The 25,447-nt window shown below is 38.2% G+C and overlaps 2 protein-coding genes across 2 annotated transcripts; one reads left to right on the top strand and one right to left on the bottom strand.

Annotated features, from left to right (window-relative positions):
• Positions 1-24: 24 nt before the first annotated feature.
• On the bottom strand, positions 25-12,727 carry LOC106136745 (carbonic anhydrase 2). The gene is made up of 9 exons (XM_060946150.1): positions 12,586-12,727; positions 11,938-12,168; positions 10,441-10,620; positions 8,175-8,301; positions 5,469-5,571; positions 4,511-4,623; positions 3,006-3,129; positions 2,133-2,311; positions 25-1,054 (listed from the first exon to the last, which is right to left on the bottom strand). The coding sequence occupies exons 1-9, from the start codon at positions 12,620-12,622 to the stop codon at positions 1,000-1,002; spliced, it is 1,149 nt and encodes a 382-aa protein (XP_060802133.1). The 5' UTR covers positions 12,623-12,727; the 3' UTR covers positions 25-999.
• A 1,472-nt stretch (positions 12,728-14,199) lies between these two features.
• On the top strand, positions 14,200-19,641 carry LOC132902161 (uncharacterized). The gene has a single exon (XM_060946216.1). The coding sequence runs from the start codon at positions 14,200-14,202 to the stop codon at positions 19,639-19,641; it is 5,442 nt and encodes a 1,813-aa protein (XP_060802199.1).
• The last annotated feature ends 5,806 nt before the right edge of the window (positions 19,642-25,447 follow it).

Below are 25,447 nucleotides of genomic sequence, written 5' to 3'. Positions count from 1 at the left end.
TTTTATTTTTTAAACCTATCCCTTTAGAATTATTAATTAGAGCTTATTACTCTATTGCTATCTATAAATTATCTTAAGAATACAGACATTTGGAAGCGACAGTAAACATACATACATACATACGTCATATAAGCGATAGTAAATTTAGTTTTTATTAATGTATTCAACGTCAACCAATGTTGTGACACTAAAAGATATGACAATTATTCACATAAAAATGAATAAAATATTTTATTTGAATCCAAGGATTTGATAGTTCTGTCTTATATAAAATCATCAAAATAAAATCGTAAAAAATCACAACCTGTTCCATAAATTATTTAAAAAATAACGAAATATACAGTTCTAATTATTATAATTAATTCTATTGACATATTTACAATGGGATAATTATTTTATCTTACAATTTAATACTTAAATTACACAATATACAGAATTTAGAAATAATCTAAATGCTTTGGGAAAAAAACACAGTTTAAAGAAAGAAATATCCACATGCTAAAAAAAGTGGTCAGTCTCCGCGACGCCGTTATTATCGTGCGAAAAACTTATCGCTGTATCGCTTTTTATTGTGAGGTAAAACGACAGAGTGGTATTTAAGCGCGCGTTAAAAAAGCCATCGCGCGAGCCATGCTACGGTGCCTGCCACTTTAATGTTTCTCACTGATTTTCTCACTTCAAAATTTAGCTGCATTATCAATAGCTTATTTCTCGTTTCAATTTAGCGTTCAGACAGATGTGAGATGTGGCGTTCAGATACAATATTAAAGTTGACATCCTTTTTGTAAAATTGGAGAGAGAAACATCGAAATCCTGGGTCCATAAGCATATCGGCGGTAGCTTGATTAGACAGGGAACAATTATAGAAGGGAGTTTAACTGGTAAAGGGCGTTAATTATCACGAAGAAGCCTCGTGTAGAAGCTTAATTTGCATACATTTTTAAACTTAATGAAAAGAGGTAGGTAGCTTTTCAAGATGCTGCGAAAAAAATATATATTCTATGAATAAGTGGAGTAGGAAGAGTCTTTCTCCTTCAGGCCGCGTGATAAAAATCTGAAACAAATGAAGGAGTAAGCAGAACAGTAGCGGAATGCAATGTGATTCGAATTAACGTTCGTTACAGCAAGGATGAAATATGCAATGTCATAGTTGCACTTTAGGTAAGCTGACCATGACGTAGTTTTTATGATGCCAGAAACTATCGCTGTTTCGCTTTTTATTATGAAGTGAAACGGGACAGCGATACAAAAAAGAGTCGCGCGTACCTTGTTACGGAGGCTGATTTCTTAATCAGGAATTCTACAGATTTTGGAATGACATGTGCGTGCAAAAGCCAGTCATAGAAAGGCTAATAAACCTTTTTATAAGCCTTTCTAAAATACCTTTTATTATAGACGATAGGCCAAGCAACCTACCACTCATGAAACAAATAATGAATTAAAGTTATATCATCATACCTTTTTTTCATTAGAATGATACTCGTACATCAGTCATCCTGCGACCACAATCGGTGCAACCCGATCGAAACAGTATAAATAAATATATACGGGAAAAATTACACAGATTGAGTTAGCCTCGAAGTAAGTTCGAGACTTGTGTTACGAGATACTCAACGATACTATATTTTATAATAAATACTTATATAGATAAACATCCAAGAGCCAGTCCTATCAGAAAAAGTTCTTTTCTCATCATGCCCTTGGCCAGGATTCGAACCCGGGTTCTCCGGTGTCACAGACAAACGTACTACCGCTGTGCCACAGAGGCCGAAATATGTTTTGCATTAATTCACGTTATATATTAAGCTATGCCGTGTGGTTCCTGGCACCAATACAAACAAGAATAGAAACACTCCATCTCTTTCCCATGGATGTCGTTAAAGGCGACTAAGGGATAGGCTTACAAACTTGGGATTCTTTTTTAGGCGATGGGCTTGCAACCTGTCACTATTTGAATCTCAATTCTATCATTAAGCCAAATAGCTGAACGTGGCCATTCAGTCTTTTCAAGACTGTTGGCTCTGTCTACCCCGCAAGGGATGTAGTCCTGACCATATGTATGTATGTATGTATATATTAAATTCACGCAACGCGAAAATTTAAGTTATTTTTTATGAAGTTGAAAAACTTACGAAGTAATATTCATGAAGAACTGTTTGATGGTTTGTGCGAAGTGACTCATGGCCTTTACGATAGCAGGAGTATACAAGTTGTCCTTGTCTCCCGTCGTGGCGTATACTATATGTTTGTCAAGCGGCTGTATGCTCCTAAAGTTGTTGTAGCCGATGCCCGTTTTGCCGAAAAACCGGTACTGAAATAAAATGGAAATTATACATACATACATAAAATCACGCCTCTCTCCCGGAGGGGTACGCAGAGACTACCTCCTTCCACTTGCCACAATCTCTGCATATTTTCTTCGCTTCATCCACATTCATAACTCTCTTCGTGCAAGCTCGGCGGTTTCGGGTACTTTTGACCTGACCCTTTGCAAGGACGTCCTTAATTTGATCAAGATACGTTAGTCTAGGTCTTCCCACTCCGACCTTTCCCTTATGGAAATTATTTGGGAACATAAAGATTTTAGATTTTCACTGCCGACTTGTTATGAAAAATTGCTAAAAGTAGTAATAGTATTTGCGATAAATGACAAATTGTTCGTATCTCACCCATGATTTTCCTGGTTAAAGGGACTATGATTTTATGTGTGTATCTATACTAATATTATAAAGCTGAAGAGTTTGTTTGAACGCGCTAATCTCAAGAACTACAGGTTCGAAAAGAAAAAATATTTTTGTGTTTAATAGATCATTTATCGAGGAAGGCTTTAGGCTATATAACACTGCAACTTTAAGAAGCGAAAAATAATGGAAAATGTGAAAAAAAAAACGGGAAAATTATTCATGCTTAAGGGCTTCAATGATGCCCAAAATAACTATTCCACGCGGACAAATTCGCGGGCACAGCTAGTGTATGTATAAAATTTAAATGAAGAAGTTACGTACTTGCTCATCTGTCATGTAAATTGGCATCTCGAACAGGATCCAGATGACTGCCTCATTGCACTGCGGCGTGGTGAGAGAGCCCGCGTACGTGTAGTAAGAGGTTTTGTCCGAGCTCAGGAGTTTGCTGAAATTATTATTATTTTTTTTATATTTTATTGCACCAGAAATAAGGCACAATAGGAGGATGCAATGAATAGAATAGAATAGATTTATTTTCAAAATTGGATACAAGGTATCACTTATTGACGTCACATCACTTAAATCTAATTATAACTACTACCGCTTCCAAAGCGCATGTGTAGAAGAAGCGGCGGAACAAACTACACTGCTGAATGAAATATGACTTTCTCTACCAGTTATACCTTTAAACCAAATTGAGACTATAATTAAGGGTTAAAAAATAAAAAGGAATAAGGAGTACATACACATACCTAACCACGTCTATATCCCTTGCGGGGTAAACAGAGCGAACAGTGTTGATAAGACTGATAGGCCACGTTCAGCTGTTTGACTTAATGATAGTATTGAGATTCAAATAGTGTCAGGCTGCTAACCCATCGCCTTAAAGAAGAACCTTAGTCGCCTTTTACGACATCCATGGGAAAGAGATTGGTCGTATTCTTTTTTTTATTGGTGCTTGTGAACCACACGGCAGAATAAAGAGTATTAAGCAAGTCTGTGTGAAAGGCGTAATTATAACACTTGAATTTTTTTACATCTTTGTTAAATAAGTACTTTTTTTGAACGCCTATTGTAATTTACAAATTGTAAATGTTACGATAAAATAATAAATAATATGTCAACTACTGATTGATTTGATCTTTTTTACATGCACGCATGTCAGTCCGAGATTAATAGATATGACAGATGAAAAACTGAGCGGTGCAAGGCGACGTCACCACAACATTCTTATGGTTTTAATTGCCGTACCTATATGTATCTTTGTGGCTCTCTTCAAGACTATTGGCTCTGTCTACCCCGTAAGGGATATAGACATGACCATATGTGTGTATGTATCTATTGTCTTATACCGGATATTGGCGTGTACCAGTACCTATTAGGTTAACAACTTCTACTACTCATATCACAGTATTTAGGTACATATTTTTTTTTAGTCTTCGCGTGACTAGCAATTCGATTACGATCCAAAAACTTTATAGCAACCGATAATCGGAGCTAGTATCAACTCTCTCTCTCTCTCAACTCTGCGTATTCCCGGTTGCACCCTACACAGAAGTGTTTCGGGGCCCGGGGTCCGCCTTTCCACTTTTCCCTCTCCACTTGGTCCGGTTTTCGGCGTCCTCGGATTTCAGTCCATTGGCTTGCACATCATCTTTTGCGGTTTCCAGCCATGATCTCTTCGGCCTGCCCCTTCTACCTGGGCCCGGTAGCAGCATGTCCAGATATCTGTTCCCCAAGTAGTCTGCCGTTTTCCGCAAGACACGGCCTACCAGCGTAGGCGGCTCTCCTGCATTTTGTCTGCTAGTTATTATCAACTATCTCACTTCAAATCCATGACGACGCCGCTTATCCTGGAACCCTCGTTGATCAGGCTGGGTATGTGCTGCATCAGGTCATCGTCCACCGCGTTCTTCCTGTCTGCGAACTGTGATAATACCTAGAAGAGGATGACAAAATTTTTTTTCAATAGATATATTAATGTTGCATGGTGGACATGTTGAAAGAATGAATGAATAAAGTACCGGTAAAGTAGAATAGAACCACTCCATATCTTTTCCAAGGATGACGAAAAAAGGCGACTAAGGGAAAGGCTTACAAACTTGGAATTCCTCTTGTAGGCGATGGGCTAGCAACCTGTCACGTTTTGAATCTCAGTTCCATCATGAAGCCATACAGCTGAACGTGGCCTTTCAGTCTATGTGAGATTTTGGCTCTATGTATGTATGAATGAAATCGTTTGCAGAAAAGGCCTAGACGAACAAACGGTTTTGATCAAATAGAGGGACGTCGTCGCAAAAAGTCAGGTCAAGTATGTCTTACCAAACAGCTTTTGAATCTTCATGTGATGAATGTAAATGTAGCGAAAGAAGTATGCAATATCATGGCAAGTGGGAAGATGTAAGTATCTATCTATCCCTGAGAGAGTGCTATCATATCTATCACAGCTATCCCTCCGCTGCCTATGCTTCAGAGCCCGGGGTTCTCTGTTCTTTTCTTTCCACTCGTCTTGAACTTATAGAAATCGGTATAATAGCGTGAGTGAGGTATGACAGTTTCACAGGCCGCCATTTTGTTTTTTATCATCCGGGTGAATACATTTGCGCGTGGTTTAAAACCATAAACAATAATAAATTATCTTTATTTTTCTTCTCTCACTTAGAAATACCTAGTTAAAAAATAAGAAATAATGTAAACCGTGTAGTTACAAAATAATGATCTATGCGAGAGACTGGTGTCTGTACTAGGGAAACCTGTATGACAGATTATAAACAATAAACTTACATTACAAAAGACGGCTATGATGGCTAACCCGTCCGCCTCTTTGAGCGCTCGTTCCACGTCCAAGTCAGACCTCACGTGCACAAAGTGAAGTTCCATCGGGTACCTGAAAGTGGACCTAGCTGTTTAGCCGTGAAATCGTAACATACATACATTCGCATTTATAAAACTCGTATTTGCGTGGATTGTATAGATGCTCAATTTCTTGTTTACATTCGTGTCAGAACAGAACCATTAAACAATCTTCATTCTGGCGTAAATCACGCGTCTTTCCCAGAGTTGTACGCAGAGACCACATCTTTCCAGTTGCCACGATCCCTGCATACTTCTTTCGCTTCATCCACATTCAATTCTCTTCATGCAAGCTCGTCGGTTTCGGGTACTCTTGACCAGACCTTTTGCTAGAACATCTCCGATTTGATCAAGGTACATTCGTACGGCAAAAAGACCGGGTCCAGAAAACCGCCTTTGACATGATCTTGGATTAGTTAAGTCAGGTTTTTACCCGAAGCGACTCCCATCTGACCTCAGCAAGACCTTACACAGCAATGTTTTACCACGATGGCTTTAGGCTTTTGAGCAGTGTCTTCCAGTGACCCATCGTAGTCCCAATGGCTAACTGTATTTGGTCAGTACCATAAATTAAGGATCATCTTAGGATGTTATCATAATTATTCTTTGCGCAATTAAAGATATATACCAAACTAGCTGTCCAGAAAAACGTTGTTTTGCCATATAAATAATTTTTAAGTAATTTCTACTTAAATGTTAAAGGTGGACAACCCTTTGGCGTATGAAAAATAGATGTTGGCCGATTCTCAGACCTACTCAATATGCTCACAAAATTTCATGAGAATCTCGGTCAAGCCGTTTTGGAAGAGTACGGGAACGAACATTGTGACACGAGAATTTTATATGTAAGATAAAGCTGGTGCTCTCATCTTAGTGGGTTATTAGAAAATTATCCCATTTCAGGACGTGTTTAAAGATTAACAGTAATAGTTTAATGTCTACATACCTACATACATATGGTCACGTCTATATCCCTTGCGGGGTAGACAGAGCTAATAGTCTTGAAAAGACTGAATGGCCACGTTCAGCTAGATGGCTTAATGATAGAATTGAGATTCAAATAGTGACAGGTTGCTAGCACATCGCCTTAAAAAGACAGTTTGTAAGCTTATCCCTTAGTCGCCTTTTACGACATCCATGAGAAAGGGCCAGATCAGGGAACCACACGGCACCAATATCTATCTGTATGGTAGAATTAATTCATAACTATTTTTATAGATTCCGGTTTGAAGGGCAATAAATTTTCCTTTATCATATCTACAATAATCTGTTTAATTGTTTATAAAAAGTGCACGCGTGGCATGATTGATAGAAAAACACGTGGACAAATGCAAATCATGACGGTATCTTGCGCACGCGATTTTATTGATAAATCCTATTTATTAATTCCAGTAATCAATCTATATACTCTTTATATTCGACGGCCTCTGTGGCGCAGCGGCAGTACGCTTGTCTGTGACATCGGAGGTTCGGGTTCGAATCACGGCCAGGGCATGATGAGAAAAGAACTTTTTCTGATTGGCCTGGGTCTTGGATGTTTATCTATATAAGTATTTATTATAAAATAAAGTATCGTTGAGTTAGTATCTCGTAACACAAGTCTCGAACTTACTTCGAGGCTAACTCAATCTGTGTAATTTGTCCCGTATATATTTATTTATATTGAATTAAATGTATCAGCGGACGTTTTCTAGCCGACACACAGTCAATATTTCAGGGAAAATACATAAAATCATGCCTCTTCCGAAAGGGGTAGGCAGAGTACCTCCTTTCACTTGTCACGATCCCTGAAATTTCTTTCGCTTTATCATATACCGTTCTTCATGCGAACTCGTATTAATCATACACCTACTTACCTACTTATCTTACAGTGTCCGTGCCTTTATAAAATTCAGTTTAGTCCTAATCCTAACTAATATTGTAAATGCGAAGTTAAGTATATTTGTACATACATACATATGGTCACGTCTATATCCCTTGCGGGGTAGACAGAGCCAACAGTCTTGAAAAGACTGAATGGCCACGTTCAGCTATTCGGCTTAATGATAGAATTGAGATTCAAATAGTGACAGGTTGCTAGCCCATCGCCTAAAAGAGAATCCCAAGTTTGCAAGCCTATCCCTTAGTCGCCATTTACGTCATCCATGGGAAAGAGATGGAGTGGTCCTATTCTTTTTTTAATTGAGGTTCATTGATATAGTGACAGGTTGCTAGCCCATCTCGTCTAAAAGAAGAATCCCAAATTGTAAAGCCTATCCCATACCTAAAAGTAATTTCATTGTTAAAAATGTATTGTTAATTTACACACTGACCGCTTACAGAAAAAGTTATAATTTTACGTATCGAAAAAGTACGATTGTCTTTTGTAAATTTTTTACACAACAATGATTTAAGACGAATTGGAGTTAGGATTGCTTTTACATGTTTAAGTTTTTTATTATAATTCGTTTTCTTTATTTTTACCAACACACAGTTTTTTTTTATTTTACATCCCGGCTAATTATCTAAACACCGTTTTTTTAATTCATCATATTCAATGTCAATACTTACCGACGTGTGCGCATCAATAAATCTCAGTTATCTAACTCTATGAAATAATTATAGAATCACAATATAAATATGTTTCTTTCAACTCACTTCTGTCCATTGACGGCATGTTCCGAGAGCCAGTGGAAGTGGAGCTGCTCCAGTCGGTACTGATGCTTCAGAGGACCCCCAGTCAGCGTGGGGTGCATGGCCGGGTCACCTTCCGTGCTGAACTGCACTGGAAATTTATTTATACATACATACATACATATAAGTGTGTAATACGTACTTGTGATTCTTTTTTAGGCGACAGGCTAGCAACCTGTCACTATTTGGATCACAATTCCATCATCGAGCCGAGCAGCTGAACGTGACCATTCAGTCTTTTCGGGACTATTGGCTCTGTCTACCCCGTAAGGGATATAGACGTGACTATATGTATGTATGTATGTACATACTTATAATCACGTGTATATCCCTTGCGGGGTAGACGGAGCCTACAGACAGAAAGGCCACATTCAGCTGTTCGGCTTAGTAATGGAATTGAGAATCAAATAGTGACAGGTTGATAGCCCATCGCCTAAAAGAAGAATCCCAAGTTTATAAACCTATACTTTAGTCGCCTTTTACGACATCCATGGGGACGAGATGGAGTGGTCCCATTCTTTTTTTAGTGGTGCTGGAAACCACACGGCAATAAAAGAAATAGGTATATATATATATATATATATATATATATATATATATATATATATTATATATATATATTACTTCTAACGACTACGACTAAGGGATAAGGCTTATAAACTTGCAATTCTTCTTTTATGCGATGGGCTAACAACCTTTCACTATTTGAATCTCAATTCTATCTTAAAGCCTTAAAATAACTGAACGTGGCCTATCAGTCTTTTCAAGACAGTTGGCTCTGTCTACCCAGCAAGGGATGTAGACGTGTTACATGTATGTATGTATCTAAAATCTCTTCTGAGGCTGTTGCCTCAGGAGACGAGCGGTTTGTCGACCTTGAAGAAATATCAAGGCATCATGCAGGCAAGACTTGATCTAATTCAGTTTCAGTGCGTAACCTCGACTCAAGGGTATGAGATTTCTATTCAATTATCCAAAATGCGTTACTTAGCCAGCTATGTAGGTATATCAATTAATTTGGACGTTACAACTAGACACGCGTACTCGATTCGTATGTATCTTACATACATACATATACATATGGTCACGTCTATATCCCTTGCGGGGTAGACAGAGCCAACAGTCTTGAAAAGACTGAATGGCCACGTTCAGCTATTTGGCTTAATGATACTTGTAGATTGAGATTCAAATAATGACAGGTTGCTAGCCCATCGCCTAAAAAAGAATCCCAAGTTTGTAAGCCGATCCCTTAGTCGCCTTTTACGACATCCATGGGAAAGAGATGGAGTGGTCCTATTCTAGACATGTATGTATGTATGTATGGTATGTATCTTCTTCTTTTATATATAATTCTCGTGTCACAATGTTCGTTCCCGTACTCTTCCGAAACGGCTTGATTCGATTTTCATGAAATTTTGTGAGCATACTCGTATTGAGTAGTTCTGAGAATCGGCCAACATCTATTTTTCATACTCCTTAGTGACAAGGGTTATCCATTCTTTACATTTTTTTATAACTAGAAATTACTTTAAAAATATTTATATAGTAATTATACCTATATAAGTACTAGAGGCCGCCCTCGACTTCTTCCGCATGGAAACCCTATCAATCCCGCGGGTTCGGGAGAAAAAGTAGCCTATATGTTATTCTGGGTCTTCAGCTACCTACACACCTTTCATCGTAATCGGTTGAGTAATTTTTGCGTGAAAGAGTAACAAACATCCATACTGACATACTCACAAACTTTCGCACTTATAAAATTAGTAGGATATAATTTTGAGTTAGTATCTCGCATTGTCATATTTATATCACAAGTTTCTAACATACTTCGAGATTAACTCAATCTGTGTAAATCGTCCCGTATATTTATTTATTAATATTTTACGACCACCAAATGGCGTTCGGGTTGTGACATATATAATAACGTGTTTATCCCTTACGGGGTAGACAGAGCCAACGGTTTCTCAAGACTGTAAGGCCACGTTCAGCTATGTGGCATGAAGATGGAATTGAGATTCAAATATTGACAGGCTATTAGCTCATCGCCTAATAGAAGAATCCTAAGGTAGCCCTTCTCTTAGTCGCCTTTTACCGCATTAGTTTCTCATCATTATAAAACATCGATATATCGATTCTAATCACAAGATATACGAAAATACGGGGTAGAGGAGTAACGTACATTAGCGCTCATATTAAAAAGAGCTTAGAGTAAAAGCTAAGTTATACATACATGTGTGTCCATTATTGATAGCAGAGACCAGCACATTGTCATACGCCTTAAATTTCAGCGGGCCGTACTTGATAAACTCGTGCGCAGAGTCCCTTACTAAATTCGCCGTCACGATGTCTATGGGAGACTGTCGGCCACCCATCCCGTGACGGCACATGCGGCCCGGCCATTCGTATTCCACTAAACAAGAAAAATAATTTAAATTAAGAACATTGTTAAATTGATGATGCATGCATTTATTTATTCACTTTACTGAAACTTGTAAAGAAAGATAATGTCCTATGAAGTAAAACTGCACTTATTCTTAATAATCATAAATAACATTGACATTTAATGTGTTATATAAATTACAAAATTAATATGAACTTAAAACATTTGTACTAAGATATATTTAAAAAACGTAGTTCCCGCGTCATTCTCTTTCTTTTTATAATATATTTTTTTATAGGTGGCCAGTTCTAACCTATTTCAATCTGTTGCTTATTTCAAAGAGGTTGCGTGATTGTATTTTCAAACAAAAACTCCACTAAAAAGTAAAAAGATTATTTATGATTATTTAAATAAAGAACATTCCACTAAAAAGTAAAAAGATTATTAATGATTATTTAAATTAAGAACATTCCACTTAAAAGAAAAAAGATTATTTATGATTCTCTAGACGTTATTGATGCGTATAGCAACTGGTTTGACGACGTTAATGATGATGTGCTATGTAATTAATTGTCTGAAAACCGAAGACGACATATACTGGACAACGTGGGAAGAGATATGTAGAAAAGCGTATACCAGGCTCCGAAGCACCTTCTGGTTAAGGGTGCAACTGGGAATGCGCAAAGATGAGAGAGAGAGAGGGAGAGATATAAAGAGTCGTAAAGAATATTTATGTAAGAAAAAACAAAAAAAATATAAAATCAAGTAAGTTTACAACAACTAAATTTTCTTATTTAGTTGTAGGAGGGTAGATTTGTGGAAATGAAAATTATGTTTTTTTTTATACGTGGATGTAGTAAGTAGATTTCAAAGCTTTCCTAAAAGAATTAAACTTTCAAAGTTAACCGTAACACACTTACACAAATTGAATCTAATAGTTGCAGGTAAAGGGTGGTCTTGTGACAGCCTATTTTTACCAAATTAGCAACCTTATGAAATAAATGTTTTAAGATCTGAAAAGTCTTTTAAGTTGTTATTTTAATGAATAAAATATTTTTGTAGTATGTACATATTTTATTACACAACTTCATAATTTCTTACTGGATAGCGTGGCGTTTAGATAAAACGTCGCAGGTAAGAAAGAATAACTAGAACTTTTATTAGGACTTGTTTTACAATATTTTTAGAGGGCGTTTAGCTATAGACACGAGATCTAGAAAGTAGCCGTCTGAAAATAGCGCGCTACTTGTTTAGCGCTGTATTAATTCATAGGGGAAGACCTGCGCGCGCGCTTATGTAGGGCTGGAAATAGAAAGACAGAGTCAAGTAATAAAAGGTAATGCTTACCATTATATCTCCAGTGGAAGTTAGGGTGGTGAAGGTGACTGTCGATATCGTTGTCGATATTGTTGTCCACATTGTTATCGACATTCTCGATATTTTTCTTAATCCTATCGATACTTTTGTCGGTGTTGTCGATATTGTTGTCCCTTTCGAAAACATTGTTTGTGCTCATGTCGAAAATTTTGTTTTTCTTCATATTATTGTGAAAATGTTTTTCCTTTGACAATACAAAATCTGTAAACACGTGGCAAAATTTAAGTTGATTTCATAAAATAAATTAAATAGTCTAGACTAAAATTAAAAAAGATTTCTTAAACTGAGACTTTCTATGTTATTTTTTTTTAAATATACAGAATTGGGCACTAAATTCACGAAAGACACAATGTTTTATTTTCAAGGTTTGATAAGAAAAAGCTAAAGAATGGAAATCATTTATTTTCGTTCAAATTATAATTCGCTTTCCATATAATAAATAATTGAAAAATTCATTTAATTTTATGAATATACATAAGTAATCTAGGAAATGTAGACTCTGTAAATGTAACTTAAGCGTAAAAGGTCATCTGAACTGACACAATAATATAAAAGATCCCCAGACTCACAAAATAAAGAGCACACACTAAGGTTGGATTTTCCAAAACTTTCACTTACCTAAAAGCAGAGCTGTGACAAGAAAACACTTGGCCATATTTAATGTGTTATCTGAACTACTTCCCACCACTGAATGAAACTCGTCTCCACCGTTTTCAGCCTGTTTTTCTTAAACAGCCATTGTTTTATTGTTGTTGTTAGCGACACATTAAATTTAACATAGCGCACACTCATTAAACATTGTCATATTGTAGCACACTCATTAAGTATTGTATTGTATAGAACAAAAGAAGCGAGATCAAACAATACCCCCACTACGACGGTCAATTGCATTAGATAGTACACTAGAAAGCGAATGAGCACTTTAGAGGCATATTTTAGATATTGTTATTATTATTTATGAAACCTTATTGATAAACGATAACGCAGACCGTCATAGATAAGTGATAACGCTATTTTTATAAAAGTCAAGGACACGAGGTCAATAATTGGATTATGTTTTTTGATGTCAACAAATGTAAGTAAATTTCTCGAAAAGTTTATTGTTTATAGAAACGAAAGTATTGAAATAAGAAAGTATGATATATGTATTTTTGTATAACTTAGAATTTATTAGAATCTTATATTGTATATTCGAGAAATATTTAAAAGTTGACAAGAAATTTTGATGAAAGCATAGGTTGAAGACAAACTTTTGTTAAAATCTCTTTGAGAAAGAAATTGTCATATGTGTAAATTATTTTATATGATGAGAATTTTTGTTACTTTATTTGGAAAATGGAAATTGTTATGTTTTATTCATGTAAAATTGAGAAAAGTAAATAAATATCACCTAAGCGAAGCTATGTACAACACCAGAAATCGTCACGAAATTTGAGGTTCGCGTTAAGGTATTACTCCGACTTACAATAGTAAAATCGGCGGCAGAGGGCGTCGTAGTGCAATTGTTCCAGTTTAAAGTGAAAAATCAAGAAAAAGAAGACCTCAAGAAAGAAAAAGTCCTCAAGGAAGAAAAAGTCTTCAAGAAAGAAAAAGTCTTCAAGAAATTAAGTCGGAATAATACCTCTTAGTGTAATAGTTTAATAGTGTTAGGAAATTAGTATAAGGTGTTGTGCGTGGTTAGTGGACGGACAAATTGTGTGTATTGTTTTCGTTTTTTAATTCTTCAATTAGTTTAGTGGTTTCTAATAAGACTTGAACATAGTGAGTAGGTATTCCAATTAGTGATAGTGCTATTGGATTTCAGTGACTGAACCATTAAACCGTGAGTAATTCAGACTTTATTAAGTGACATAGACTTTGGTTAGAGAGAGAGACTCAATATTTAGTGATCATATAGTGAATAGACACTCAGTGAGTAAGGTCAATGACCCCACGTATAGTAGTTTTATTAACAATCAAGTGAAATTAGACATAGGCTTTTGGAAGAGGTTGATGACCCCATTTCTACTCAACCTACCATCCGAGGATTCTTTGTTGACCTCACTGCCGCGTCCGCAGCCGTTGACGTCATATACCAGCGGGGGGGGGCGGACTTCTACTGGAGCGGAATTCGGGACTCCCTATAAGTGAAGGGGAGGCTAGGGGAGGCAGGTACCTAGTCAGGGTTATACTGTCACCTCGACCCGCAACAAAGGCGTGGTCCTTCGAGCCGGATCTTCAATACCTTTCAAAATGCCAGTAACGAGAAGCCAGAAAGGCAAAATGGAACCATTACGTCCACCTACTACAACAAGTGAGGAAACAGGCACAACACATAGAACTCCTACAAGTCGAGGAACTACAAGTGGAACTGAGGACTCCACAAACACAAGCATGCAAACTGGAACGCGAGAACAAGCACTACCGGGAAGCACGATGACATTAGTTCCAATGGAACCGAGAGATAGCGAGCCTACGCAGACAACGCGCTCCCCATCTAGGAGCAAGAGAGCAGGAACAAGCAAGTCAGTGAAAACAAGAAGGAAACTTCAATTGGAAAAAGAAATTGCGGAACTCAAATTGGAACAAATAAAAGCAGAAACCGCGAAAAGGGAAGCAGAGGCGAAACTTCTTGAGGAAGAATCTGATTCCGACCTAGAGGAACCAGAGGACAGGGCGGATCGTGTACGAAGTTGGATGGCTGGCACACAAGACAACGCGTCATGTATGGAAGTTCCATTCAACAGAAATGAAGATCTACCAGTGAACAACCTCGCTTCAGCTATAGCAGCGGCATTCGAAAAAGCTACTTCGAAACACAAACCGTTGCCACCGAAGTACATGTTTGAGTTACCAACATTTAATGGAGATAGTGCAGAATGGCTAGCTTTCCTAACAGTATACACCGAAACATCTACCATGTTTTCGGCAGTTCAGAATATGGCTCGACTAAGAAAAAGCATCGTGGGACAAGCAAGAGAAGCAGTGAAAAATATATTATATTCGGATTCTCAACCCAATGACGTCATGGAAGCATTAAGGAGAAGATTCGGTAGAGCGGACTTATTAGTCACAGCCGAATTAGACAAATTAAGGGCGCTTCCTCGTGTAAGTGAAAATGTACAAGAACTTAGTGCATTCTCATGTAAAGTCAACAACAGTGTGACAAGTATCAAAGGGTTAAAGAAAAACAAGTACCTACACTCACCGGAAATAGTGAAACAAATCACGGAAAAATTACCAGCGTTTATTCAATTTAGATGGTGCGATTATATCGCACAATACGACGAAGATGAACCTGATCTCGAAATACTAGCCAACTTCCTGAACAAAGAAGCCGATAGAAGTGTTGTGCTGCTATCAAACGAAAAGAAGAAAGTGATACAACCAAAGAGGCAGTCAGCACACGTAGCAGTTGAACAACCCATGAGAAGGGGAATTCAATGTATTCAATGCAAAGGAGATCACTATTTTTCGGAATGCAAAGAATTGAAAAACGCAAGTATCGACGAAAGGTGGGAAATGGTAAAAAAGTTAAAAGTTTGCTTCAATTGCCTAAGAGGACGACATCGAAAAGATGATTGCAGGTCTAGACCCTGCCGACAATGTAAGAGATTACACCATGCGCTTCTTCATAAGGAATATAAGAAAGAAAACAGTACATATGAAAAGAAGAAAGAAGAAGCTGGTGTTACTGGAACTGTCAACACTTTGAAAACACCACAAGCGCTATTGAAAATAATGCCCGTACAGCTATACGGGCCAACGAAATCTGTGAAAGTATTAGCACTTCTGGATGAAGGTTCGACAGTCACATTGCTGGACGAAGCTACAGCAAAAGAAATAGGAGCCACAGGACCGAAAGAAATCCTTGCTCTAGAAACAGTTGGTGGAAATACGATAAGAAACACGGATTCTGAAAGAATCAATTTGAAGATTAAAGGCGTCCACCAACGGAAGAAAATGAACATAAATAACGTGAGAACAATTAAAGAAATCCAGTTGTCACCGCAAACAGTGGATAGGGCGAGATTGGAAGCCTGTCCACACCTGAAGCCTCTTATCGACAAAATATGTTACGAAGACACGCCTCCGAAAATGTTAATAGGTCAGGACAATTGGGAACTGATCGTATCGAGACACACTAGGAAACGCAAGAAGGACGAACCCGTTGCTTCATTCACGAAGCTGGGATGGGTATTACACGGTTGCGATGGTGGGATAACGAAACAAGTACAGTTTATGAGATGTGCGCATCTGAAAAGTCAAGACGACAATTTGGATGCCATAATTAAAGAACACTTCGCAATAGAAGCACTAGGTGTCACTGAAAGGAAGCCATCGTCTGACATTGAAGAGAGAGCAACAAAGAAATTGGAAGAAGTCGTGCGAAAAGTTGCTGTCGATAAATACGAAGCGGGATTAATCTGGAAAGCGGAAGACGAAACTCTTCCAGACAATCGATCAACTGCGGAAAGCAGAATGAGAAACTTAGAGAAAAAGTTGGATAAAGATCCTGAACTGAAAGCTGACTACGAGAAACAGATACAACATTTGTTGGATTCAGACTACGCAGAAGAAGCTCCGAAATATAGTACATCCACGAGATTGTGGTACTTACCGCACTTCGCCGTCACTCACCCAACGAAAAAGAAAAGAAGGATAGTATTTGATGCAGCAGCAAGATCCAATGGGAAGTGTCTGAACGACGCGCTCTTATCTGGACCGGATCTGCTACAATCGTTATGGGGTGTGTTAATACGCTTTCGTCAAGGTCCTATAGCAGTCGTAGCTGACATTAAAGAGATGTTCCTGCAAATCCTCATGAGAGAAGACGACAGAGATAGTTTGCGATTCTTATGGAGAGGAGGCGACAGGACAGGACCAATGAAGGAGTATCGTCTTAAAACTGTGATATTCGGAGCGGCCTCATCACCCAGTACAGCAATATTTGTGAAAAACAAAAACGCGAAAGACAACGGACAAGGGCACCAGGAGGCCATCAAAGCGATAGAAAAGAATCATTACATGGACGATTATCTACAAAGTTTTTGGGAAGAAGAACATGCGGTAGAAGTCGCCACGACAGTCGACGAAATACATAAGAAAGCAAGTTTCCATTTAAGAGGATGGGCATCCAACCGTCCTAATGTATTGAAAAGGATCAACGGAGACAATAGCTTGGAAAAGGAATTAGAACTTGGTCAGCAAGAAGAGAAAACGCTCGGAATGAAATGGAAAGTGCAAGAAGACTGCTTTTCATTTCGAGTAGCAATGAGAAACGTACCAAGGGAAATTTTACGAGGAGAAAAGACCCCTACGAAAAGACAAGTGGTCAGCGCAATCATGTCAACATTTGATCCCTTGGGATTAATAGCTCCAGTTCTTATTCAAGGTAAGAAACTAATGCAGAATATCTGGAGAAGCGGAGTTGGATGGGACACCGAAATTTTGGCATCAGAGGAAGACGAATGGCGTAAATACTTACAACATATGAAGACAATAGAAGAGCTCACAATACCACGATGCATCTCTCCTCACCACACCGAGGGAGAGCTACACGTCTTCACGGATGCAAGCGAAACGTCCTATGCAGCCTCAGCATATTGGAAAACGATAGAAGAAGATGCGAAAACCTCGTTGATCGCAGCAAAGAACAGGGTAACTCCTCTAAAACCGATATCCGTTCCAAGACTGGAACTTCAAGCAGCATTGTTAGGTTGCAGACTAGCGCGCGCAATTGAAAAAGAAATGGATCTGACGGTAGTAAAAAAGACTTTTTGGACAGACTCAACGACGGTTCTTTCATGGATCAAATCAGACCCGAGGACATTTAAGACGTTCGTGGCACATCGCTTGGCCGAAATCGAAGAACTTTCGAAACCACAAGATTGGAGATGGGTACCGACAAACCAAAACCCGGCTGACGATGCGACCAGGGATGTGCCCGAAAACTTCAACGAAAGACACAGATGGTTTGAAGGGCCTGAATTCTTAAAACAATCTGAGGAACATTGGCCGAAGCCGAAAGAAATCAAGAGAGAACCGCACGAAGAGGACAAGAAGATTGAAAAAGTAGCAACAACGAGACAGAAAGAGTTTTCTACGCCAGATCCGAAAAGATTTTCAAGTTGGAATAGACTCCTAAGGTCCACGGCAAGAGTGGTTCAATTCATCGAAATATTAAGAAATAATAAGCAAGAAAAAGAGAAAGTCAACGCGACTAAGAAAGATGAACCATGGAGGAAGAACAGAAAAAGGAAGAAGACTCCAATTGTTCTAAAAAAGATTTCAAAAGAGCAACAAAAACTCTTTATTCCGTTGGAAACGCATCAGTTAGCGAAAGCAGAGGCACTATTGATGCGACGAAGTCAAGACGAAAGTTTCAAAGCCGAAATAGATACGTTGAGAAAAGGTCAACATTTAACGAAAAGTCAGAAGCTGCATAATTTAGATATAGTCGAAATCGACGGAATACTTCGATTGAAAGGAAGAATTAACGCCGTCGAAGGAACACAACAAGAAAAGAACCCGATAGTATTAGATAAACGGGATTGGATAACACGACTGCTTATCCAACATTACCACAATGTGTTCCATCACGGAAACCACGCTACTGTCATCAACGAATTAAGACAAAGATACTGGATCGTGGGAATAAGAGCAGCAGTACGATCAATCGCGCACCTCTGTCAATGGTGCAAAGTAAGAAAGTCCATGCCGACGACGATACCGATGGGAGATCTGCCTCCAGAAAGACTGTCTCACAACAGTCACCCGTTCACTTGCACAGCTGTAGATTACTTCGGACCGATGACCATTACCATTGGGAGAAGACATGAAAAACGATGGGGCGCACTGTTCACCTGTCTCACAACCAGAGCAGTGCACGTAGAGTTGGCTACATCGCTGTCAACCGACTCCATGATCATGGCCCTGAGAAGATTCGCCGCGAGAAGAGGTATGCCAAAAGTAATCTATAGTGACAATGGTACTAATTTTGTGGGTGCCAACAGAGAATTGAAAGAAGCTGTAGAAGCATTGAAGAAAGAAGAGGTAGAGGCAGCCGCGGACAACATTGGCGTCAGGTGGAAATTCATACCGCCTGGTGCTCCGAACATGGGAGGAGCGTGGGAGAGACTGGTACGGTCCGTTAAGACTTCACTGACGGCCGTGCTCAAAGAGAAGAATCCTTCAGAAGAGACGCTACACACTCTTCTGCTTGAGGTCGAGCACATTATCAACTCTCGACCTCTCACCGAACTGGAAGACTGCACCAATCCAGAGTCACTCACGCCCAACCACTTCCTCATTGGGCGATCCTGCGGCGCGCCTAGGCTGGGCGCGTTCTCCGATTCCGATCTTGTCGGAAAACCTTCGTGGAAGACTTCGCAGCGGCTAGCGGACCACTTCTGGTCTCGCTGGCTGAAAGAATATCTTCCTGGCTTGCTGCCACGGAGGAACGTCGGCCAGCCAACCCGAGACATCCGATGTGGGGACATCGTAGCAGTCCTGGATCCTGCCTTACCGCGAGGCACGTGGCCTCGCGGGAGGGTAGTGCGCACGCTGCCGGGCCCCGACGACCGGACCAGAGTCGTTGATGTGGCTACCGGTGGTGGCATTCTGCGACGGCCAGCTTCGAAGCTAGTGGTGATAGTGCCAGTGAATAGTGAAAACAAAGCAGAGCAAAAGTGAAATTTAGTGAAAGTAAAAGTGAAATAAAAGTGCATGGACATTATAGCAAAGATGTAATAGCATAAGTAGAATAAGAAACGTTTGATGTCGCTTCAAGAGTTTGTGCGCAGCACGAGGGAGAGTTTGTTAGCGACACATTAAATTTAACATAGCGCACACTCATTAAACATTGTCATATTGTAGCACACTCATTAAGTATTGTATTGTATAGAACAAAAGAAGCGAGATCAAACAATACCCCCACTACGACGGTCAATTGCATTAGATAGTACACTAGAAAGCGAATGAGCACTTTAGAGGCATATTTTAGATATTGTTATTATTATTTATGAAACCTTATTGATAAACGATAACGCAGACCGTCATAGATAAGTGATAACGCTATTTTTATAAAAGTCAAGGACACGAGGTCAATAATTGGATTATGTTTTTTGATGTCAACAAATGTAAGTAAATTTCTCGAAAAGTTTATTGTTTATAGAAACGAAAGTATTGAAATAAGAAAGTATGATATATGTATTTTTGTATAACTTAGAATTTATTAGAATCTTATATTGTATATTCGAGAAATATTTAAAAGTTGACAAGAAATTTTGATGAAAGCATAGGTTGAAGACAAACTTTTGTTAAAATCTCTTTGAGAAAGAAATTGTCATATGTGTAAATTATTTTATATGATGAGAATTTTTGTTACTTTATTTGGAAAATGGAAATTGTTATGTTTTATTCATGTAAAATTGAGAAAAGTAAATAAATATCACCTAAGCGAAGCTATGTACAACACCAGAAATCGTCACGAAATTTGAGGTTCGCGTTAAGGTATTACTCCGACTTACAATAGTAAAATCGGCGGCAGAGGGCGTCGTAGTGCAATTGTTCCAGTTTAAAGTGAAAAATCAAGAAAAAGAAGACCTCAAGAAAGAAAAAGTCCTCAAGGAAGAAAAAGTCTTCAAGAAAGAAAAAGTCTTCAAGAAATTAAGTCGGAATAATACCTCTTAGTGTAATAGTTTAATAGTGTTAGGAAATTAGTATAAGGTGTTGTGCGTGGTTAGTGGACGGACAAATTGTGTGTATTGTTTTCGTTTTTTAATTCTTCAATTAGTTTAGTGGTTTCTAATAAGACTTGAACATAGTGAGTAGGTATTCCAATTAGTGATAGTGCTATTGGATTTCAGTGACTGAACCATTAAACCGTGAGTAATTCAGACTTTATTAAGTGACATAGACTTTGGTTAGAGAGAGAGACTCAATATTTAGTGATCATATAGTGAATAGACACTCAGTGAGTAAGGTCAATGACCCCACGTATAGTAGTTTTATTAACAATCAAGTGAAATTAGACATAGGCTTTTGGAAGAGGTTGATGACCCCATTTCTACACAACCTACCATCCGAGGATTCTTTGTTGACCTCACTGCCGCGTCCGCAGCCGTTGACGTCATATACCAGCGGGGGGGGGCGGACTTCTACTGGAGCGGAATTCGGGACTCCCTATAAGTGAAGGGGAGGCTAGGGGAGGCAGGTACCTAGTCAGGGTTATACTGTCACCTCGACCCGCAACAGTTGTGAAAACAATTTAGAGAGAATTGAAGAAATTGCTGCTTTGTTTTGATTTATTGTTTAAAGAAGATTCGTGTAAATACACCAATCTTAATAGAGTACTCTCTTTTTGTTCAGCAGTTGGTCATGAATAGCTGGTAAATAAATTTATCGGAATGCTTAGGATTTAAAGGTATATTTGTGTACGTTTTGAAAGGCGTAACGTTATGTTCCTTGAAGGGGACGCCAGCCTTGAGGGGGTTAAGTGCTAAGGTAGTTTGTGGCTTTTTGAAAAAATATAGATTATATATTAGTATTTTTTCAAAAAGTTTAGTAAAATTATAATAAAGATTTAACTTAAATTAAATTTATTGAAATGTAAAATAACATGAAAGAGTGCCTTGTTTTTGAGTTCGGTTACAATTCCAAATTACACATTAGATTTTTATTAAATTTTCCTGAAGTCTTAGAATCTATCTATTGAAATGTCTTGTAAGAATACTAGACATTTCAATAGGTAACTTTATATTGGTTACGTTAATATGTATTACTAGCTGTGCCCGCGACTTTGTCCGCGTGGAATAGCTATTTTGGGTCTTATTGAAGCCCTTAAGGATGAATAATTTTCCCCTTTTTTACATTTTCCATTATTTCTTCGCTCCTAATAGTTACAATGTGATGTAATATAGCCTAAAGCCTTCCTCGATAAATGGTATATTCAACACAAGAATAAAAAAAAATATTTTTTTTAATTCTAACCAGTAGTTCCTGAGATTAGTTCAAACAAACAAACAAACTCTTCAGCTTTATAATATTAGTATAGATTTATTAAAAAGGTATTTAGAATCATTTCGTGATCTCCAGTTCTACCCTCCGCCACTATGTTTCGGAGCCTGGGATCAGCTGATCAAATCAATAAAGTTTACCTTCAATTGTAAGTTAAACTTTATTGATAAAAAAATAATGGAACACTCCATCACGTTCCCATGGATGTCTTAAAGGCGACTAAGGGATAGGCTTATAAATTTGGGATTCTTCTTTCAGCCGATGGGCTAGCTACCAGGTGCCAGGAACCACACGACATCCTTTTCTTTCGTCTACCTTTCCTTCCACTCATGTAGGCATATTAATCACCACATATTAATTCATAAGGAACCCTTCAAACTATCTTGTTCGTCGTTAAAAGCCGTGTCTTATCTATACCATCTGATGTGGATACAAGGAGGTCTGACGGGAGTCTTGAATCTTGTATAAAGTTTAAAAGGTAACCTATTTTTGCATGCCATGACTGGTTAAATGCGCGAAATGTATATGCTTTGTAACACCTATAATTGTACCGCATTCAAAGCAAATAAAGTATTTGTATCTACTATATGTTTTAACTAGCGATCAGCTGTGTGTGATTTTGGGAATCAATATAAACTACGCAGCAAAATATAATGTTTGTTTGTGGGATATTTTCGTAAATTAGGATAGCCGTGTGGTTCCCGGCACCAATAAAATAACTAGGACCACTCCATCTCATTCCCATGGATGTCGTAAAAGGCGACTAAGGCTTATAAACTTGGGAATTTTCTTCTTATGGGCGATGGGCTAGCAACCTGTCACTATTTTAATCTCAATTCTATCTTAAAGCCAAATAGCTGAATGTGACCTATCAGTCTTTTTAAGACTGTTGGTTCTGTCTACTCCGCAAGGGATATAGACATGATTATATGTATGTATATATGTTGGATAGCCTATTTATTGCGACCATGTGAAAATATTTCTGATTATTGAAAAATTGATAATTCTTCATAATTAAGTTGAGCCTAAACATACTTTTAATTACTTGAAGGCAGATATCGAATGAGGTCACAAGTAAGTCATAAATTAACTAGGCTTGAACAATTTAATGTTATCGAAGAAATGCTTCGCTTGTCTATTATGTAACGTGAGGTACAATACTAACCTAATTATAGAAATGTTATCAGTATCGGTTTAACATTTTTCAATTGTTGTATAGTAACGTTTGTTGTATTAAAATTTACCATCCTGCATTCTTATAAACAAGACGGTAGTGCGCTTGTCTGTGACACCGGAGGTCCCGGGTTCGATTCCCGGCCAGGACATGATGAGAAACGAACTTTTTCTGATTGACCTGGGTCTTGGATGTTTATCTATATAAGTACTTATTATAAAATATAGTATCTTTGAGTTAGTATCTCGTAACAAAAGTCTCGAACTTCGAGGCTAACTCAAGCTGTGTAATGTCCCGTATATATTTATTTATCATCAATTTGTACGGTCAATTCTTTTAATGGATAGATATTTCAGGTCTTCAGATATTACAGTGAACTGCACGTTTCTATCTTCATAGTTATACAGCCTTGGCCAAAAGTTTTAGGCACCCCTTAAAAATACACAATGCATGTTTACTATTGAAACAATGAATAAATACTTACCTTTAATGTATTGTCAGGGTCATAAAACGTTACCTGGCACAGTAGGTGGCATATTTTGAGGTCATGAAAAACCCTGGTCACCGAAAACAAAAGATTTCAGTTTTTTGTAATCTCATCAGTGATTATATGACCAGTTGTGTTCTAGACTTCAACTAGTAAACGAGCTGTAATTTTTTTTGAGCAACAAATTGACATCATATTAATTCTAAAATGCCCAAAAAAAGTAAAATTTCTATTGAAAATCTAGTGCAAATTGAACTTTTTCACGAACAAGGGCGATCCCAGAAAGAAATCGCCAAGTTGATGAAATGTTCGCGTTGCGCTGTATAGTCGGCCATCAAACGGTTTACTGAGACCGGTACCCACGACGACAAACCACGAGCAGGCCGAAAACGTGTGACTACGGATCGCGAAGATAGAAAATTGGTTCGAGAGTCACTGAAAAATAGGAAGAAAACTTCATCCGCGCTTGCTGCTGCCTTGTCAGATGAAGCTGGAAAGTCAAAAAGTTCGCGAACCGACAGAAGAAGACTCGGCGAAGCAGGCCTAAAAGGGTGCAAAGCCAGGAAGAAGCCTAGGCTGTCAGAAACTAATTAAAAGAAGCGCCTAGAATAGCTTTACAGTACCAACATTTCACAGAGGAAGATTGGGCTAATGTGGTGTGGTCTGATGAATCTAACTTTAAGGTAGAGTCAATTCTAGTAGTTTTCTTATAATTAAGAACGTTTCCTTTTTAGTTCCACTCTAATATTACAAATTATAATCAATTTCCTAATAGGTATTGTTTTTTCCTCAACCAGGTTTTTGGGACACCGGGTGTGACCTTTGTGAGGCGACGTATGGGCGCAGAATACCATGCAGATTGCGTTGTACATACTGGCAAGCACGGCAGAGGTAGCATTATGATCTGGGGCTGCATGGCTGCCGATGGCGTTGGTGAAATGTTTGTTTGTGAAGGTCGTATGAACAGTGAAAAGTACATCCAAGTACTCAAAACTCCTCTAATACCATCGCTAATAAGCATTTCCGGTGACACCAACCTAGACGGCGTCATTTTTCAGCAAGACAACGCACCGTGTCATAAGTCAGGGATTGTGATGCGTTGGTTTGTTGAAAATAATATTGAGGTATTGGATTGGCCGGCGCAGCCTCCAGACCTCAACCCAATTGAGCATCTTTGGGGTATTTTAAAGCAGAGGATCAAGGAGCATAGTATTTCATCAAAAAGTGCATTAAAAATGCATTAGTTTAAGAATGGAACAGTATTTCTAGGAATGAGTGTACAAAGTTAGTACGCAGCATGCCGGCTCGAATCAGTGCAGTAATAAAATCTAAAGGTGGACCTACTAGATTTTAAGCTTTTCTTGTTTATATTAACCTAATTTTTAAGAAATAAATAAATATAGAAAATAAAAGTTGTTTTACTTCATTATTTTAATAAAAGTTGGGGGTGCCTAAGACTTTTGGCCAAGGCTGTAAATAGGCAAACGTTCGTTTGGGATTCCTCTTGCAGGCGATGGGCTAGCGACCTGTCACTATTTGAATCTCAATTCCATCATAAAGCTATACAGCTGAACGTGGCCTTTCAGTCTTTTCAAGACTGTTGGCCCTGTCTGCTCCACAAGGGATATAAACGTGACTATATGTATGTTCGTTTATAAGAGTAATACCTATTCTTTTACGCAAATTTTACTTAACAGATTTGGATAAAACTTTGTTAACAAGGGACCTGAGAATTAATCGCTCCGAAGGTCAATGCTCTGTCTCTAACTATTAAGAAATCAAGGTATTATAGGACCAGTTATCATTTGGTTCAACATACA

Source organism: Amyelois transitella, chromosome 10 (genome assembly GCF_032362555.1).
Source record: "Amyelois transitella isolate CPQ chromosome 10, ilAmyTran1.1, whole genome shotgun sequence".
NCBI lineage: Eukaryota > Metazoa > Arthropoda > Insecta > Lepidoptera > Pyralidae > Amyelois > Amyelois transitella.
The sequence above is the reverse complement of the archived record's forward strand: the minus strand, read 5'-3'. Positions and strand labels throughout refer to the sequence as shown.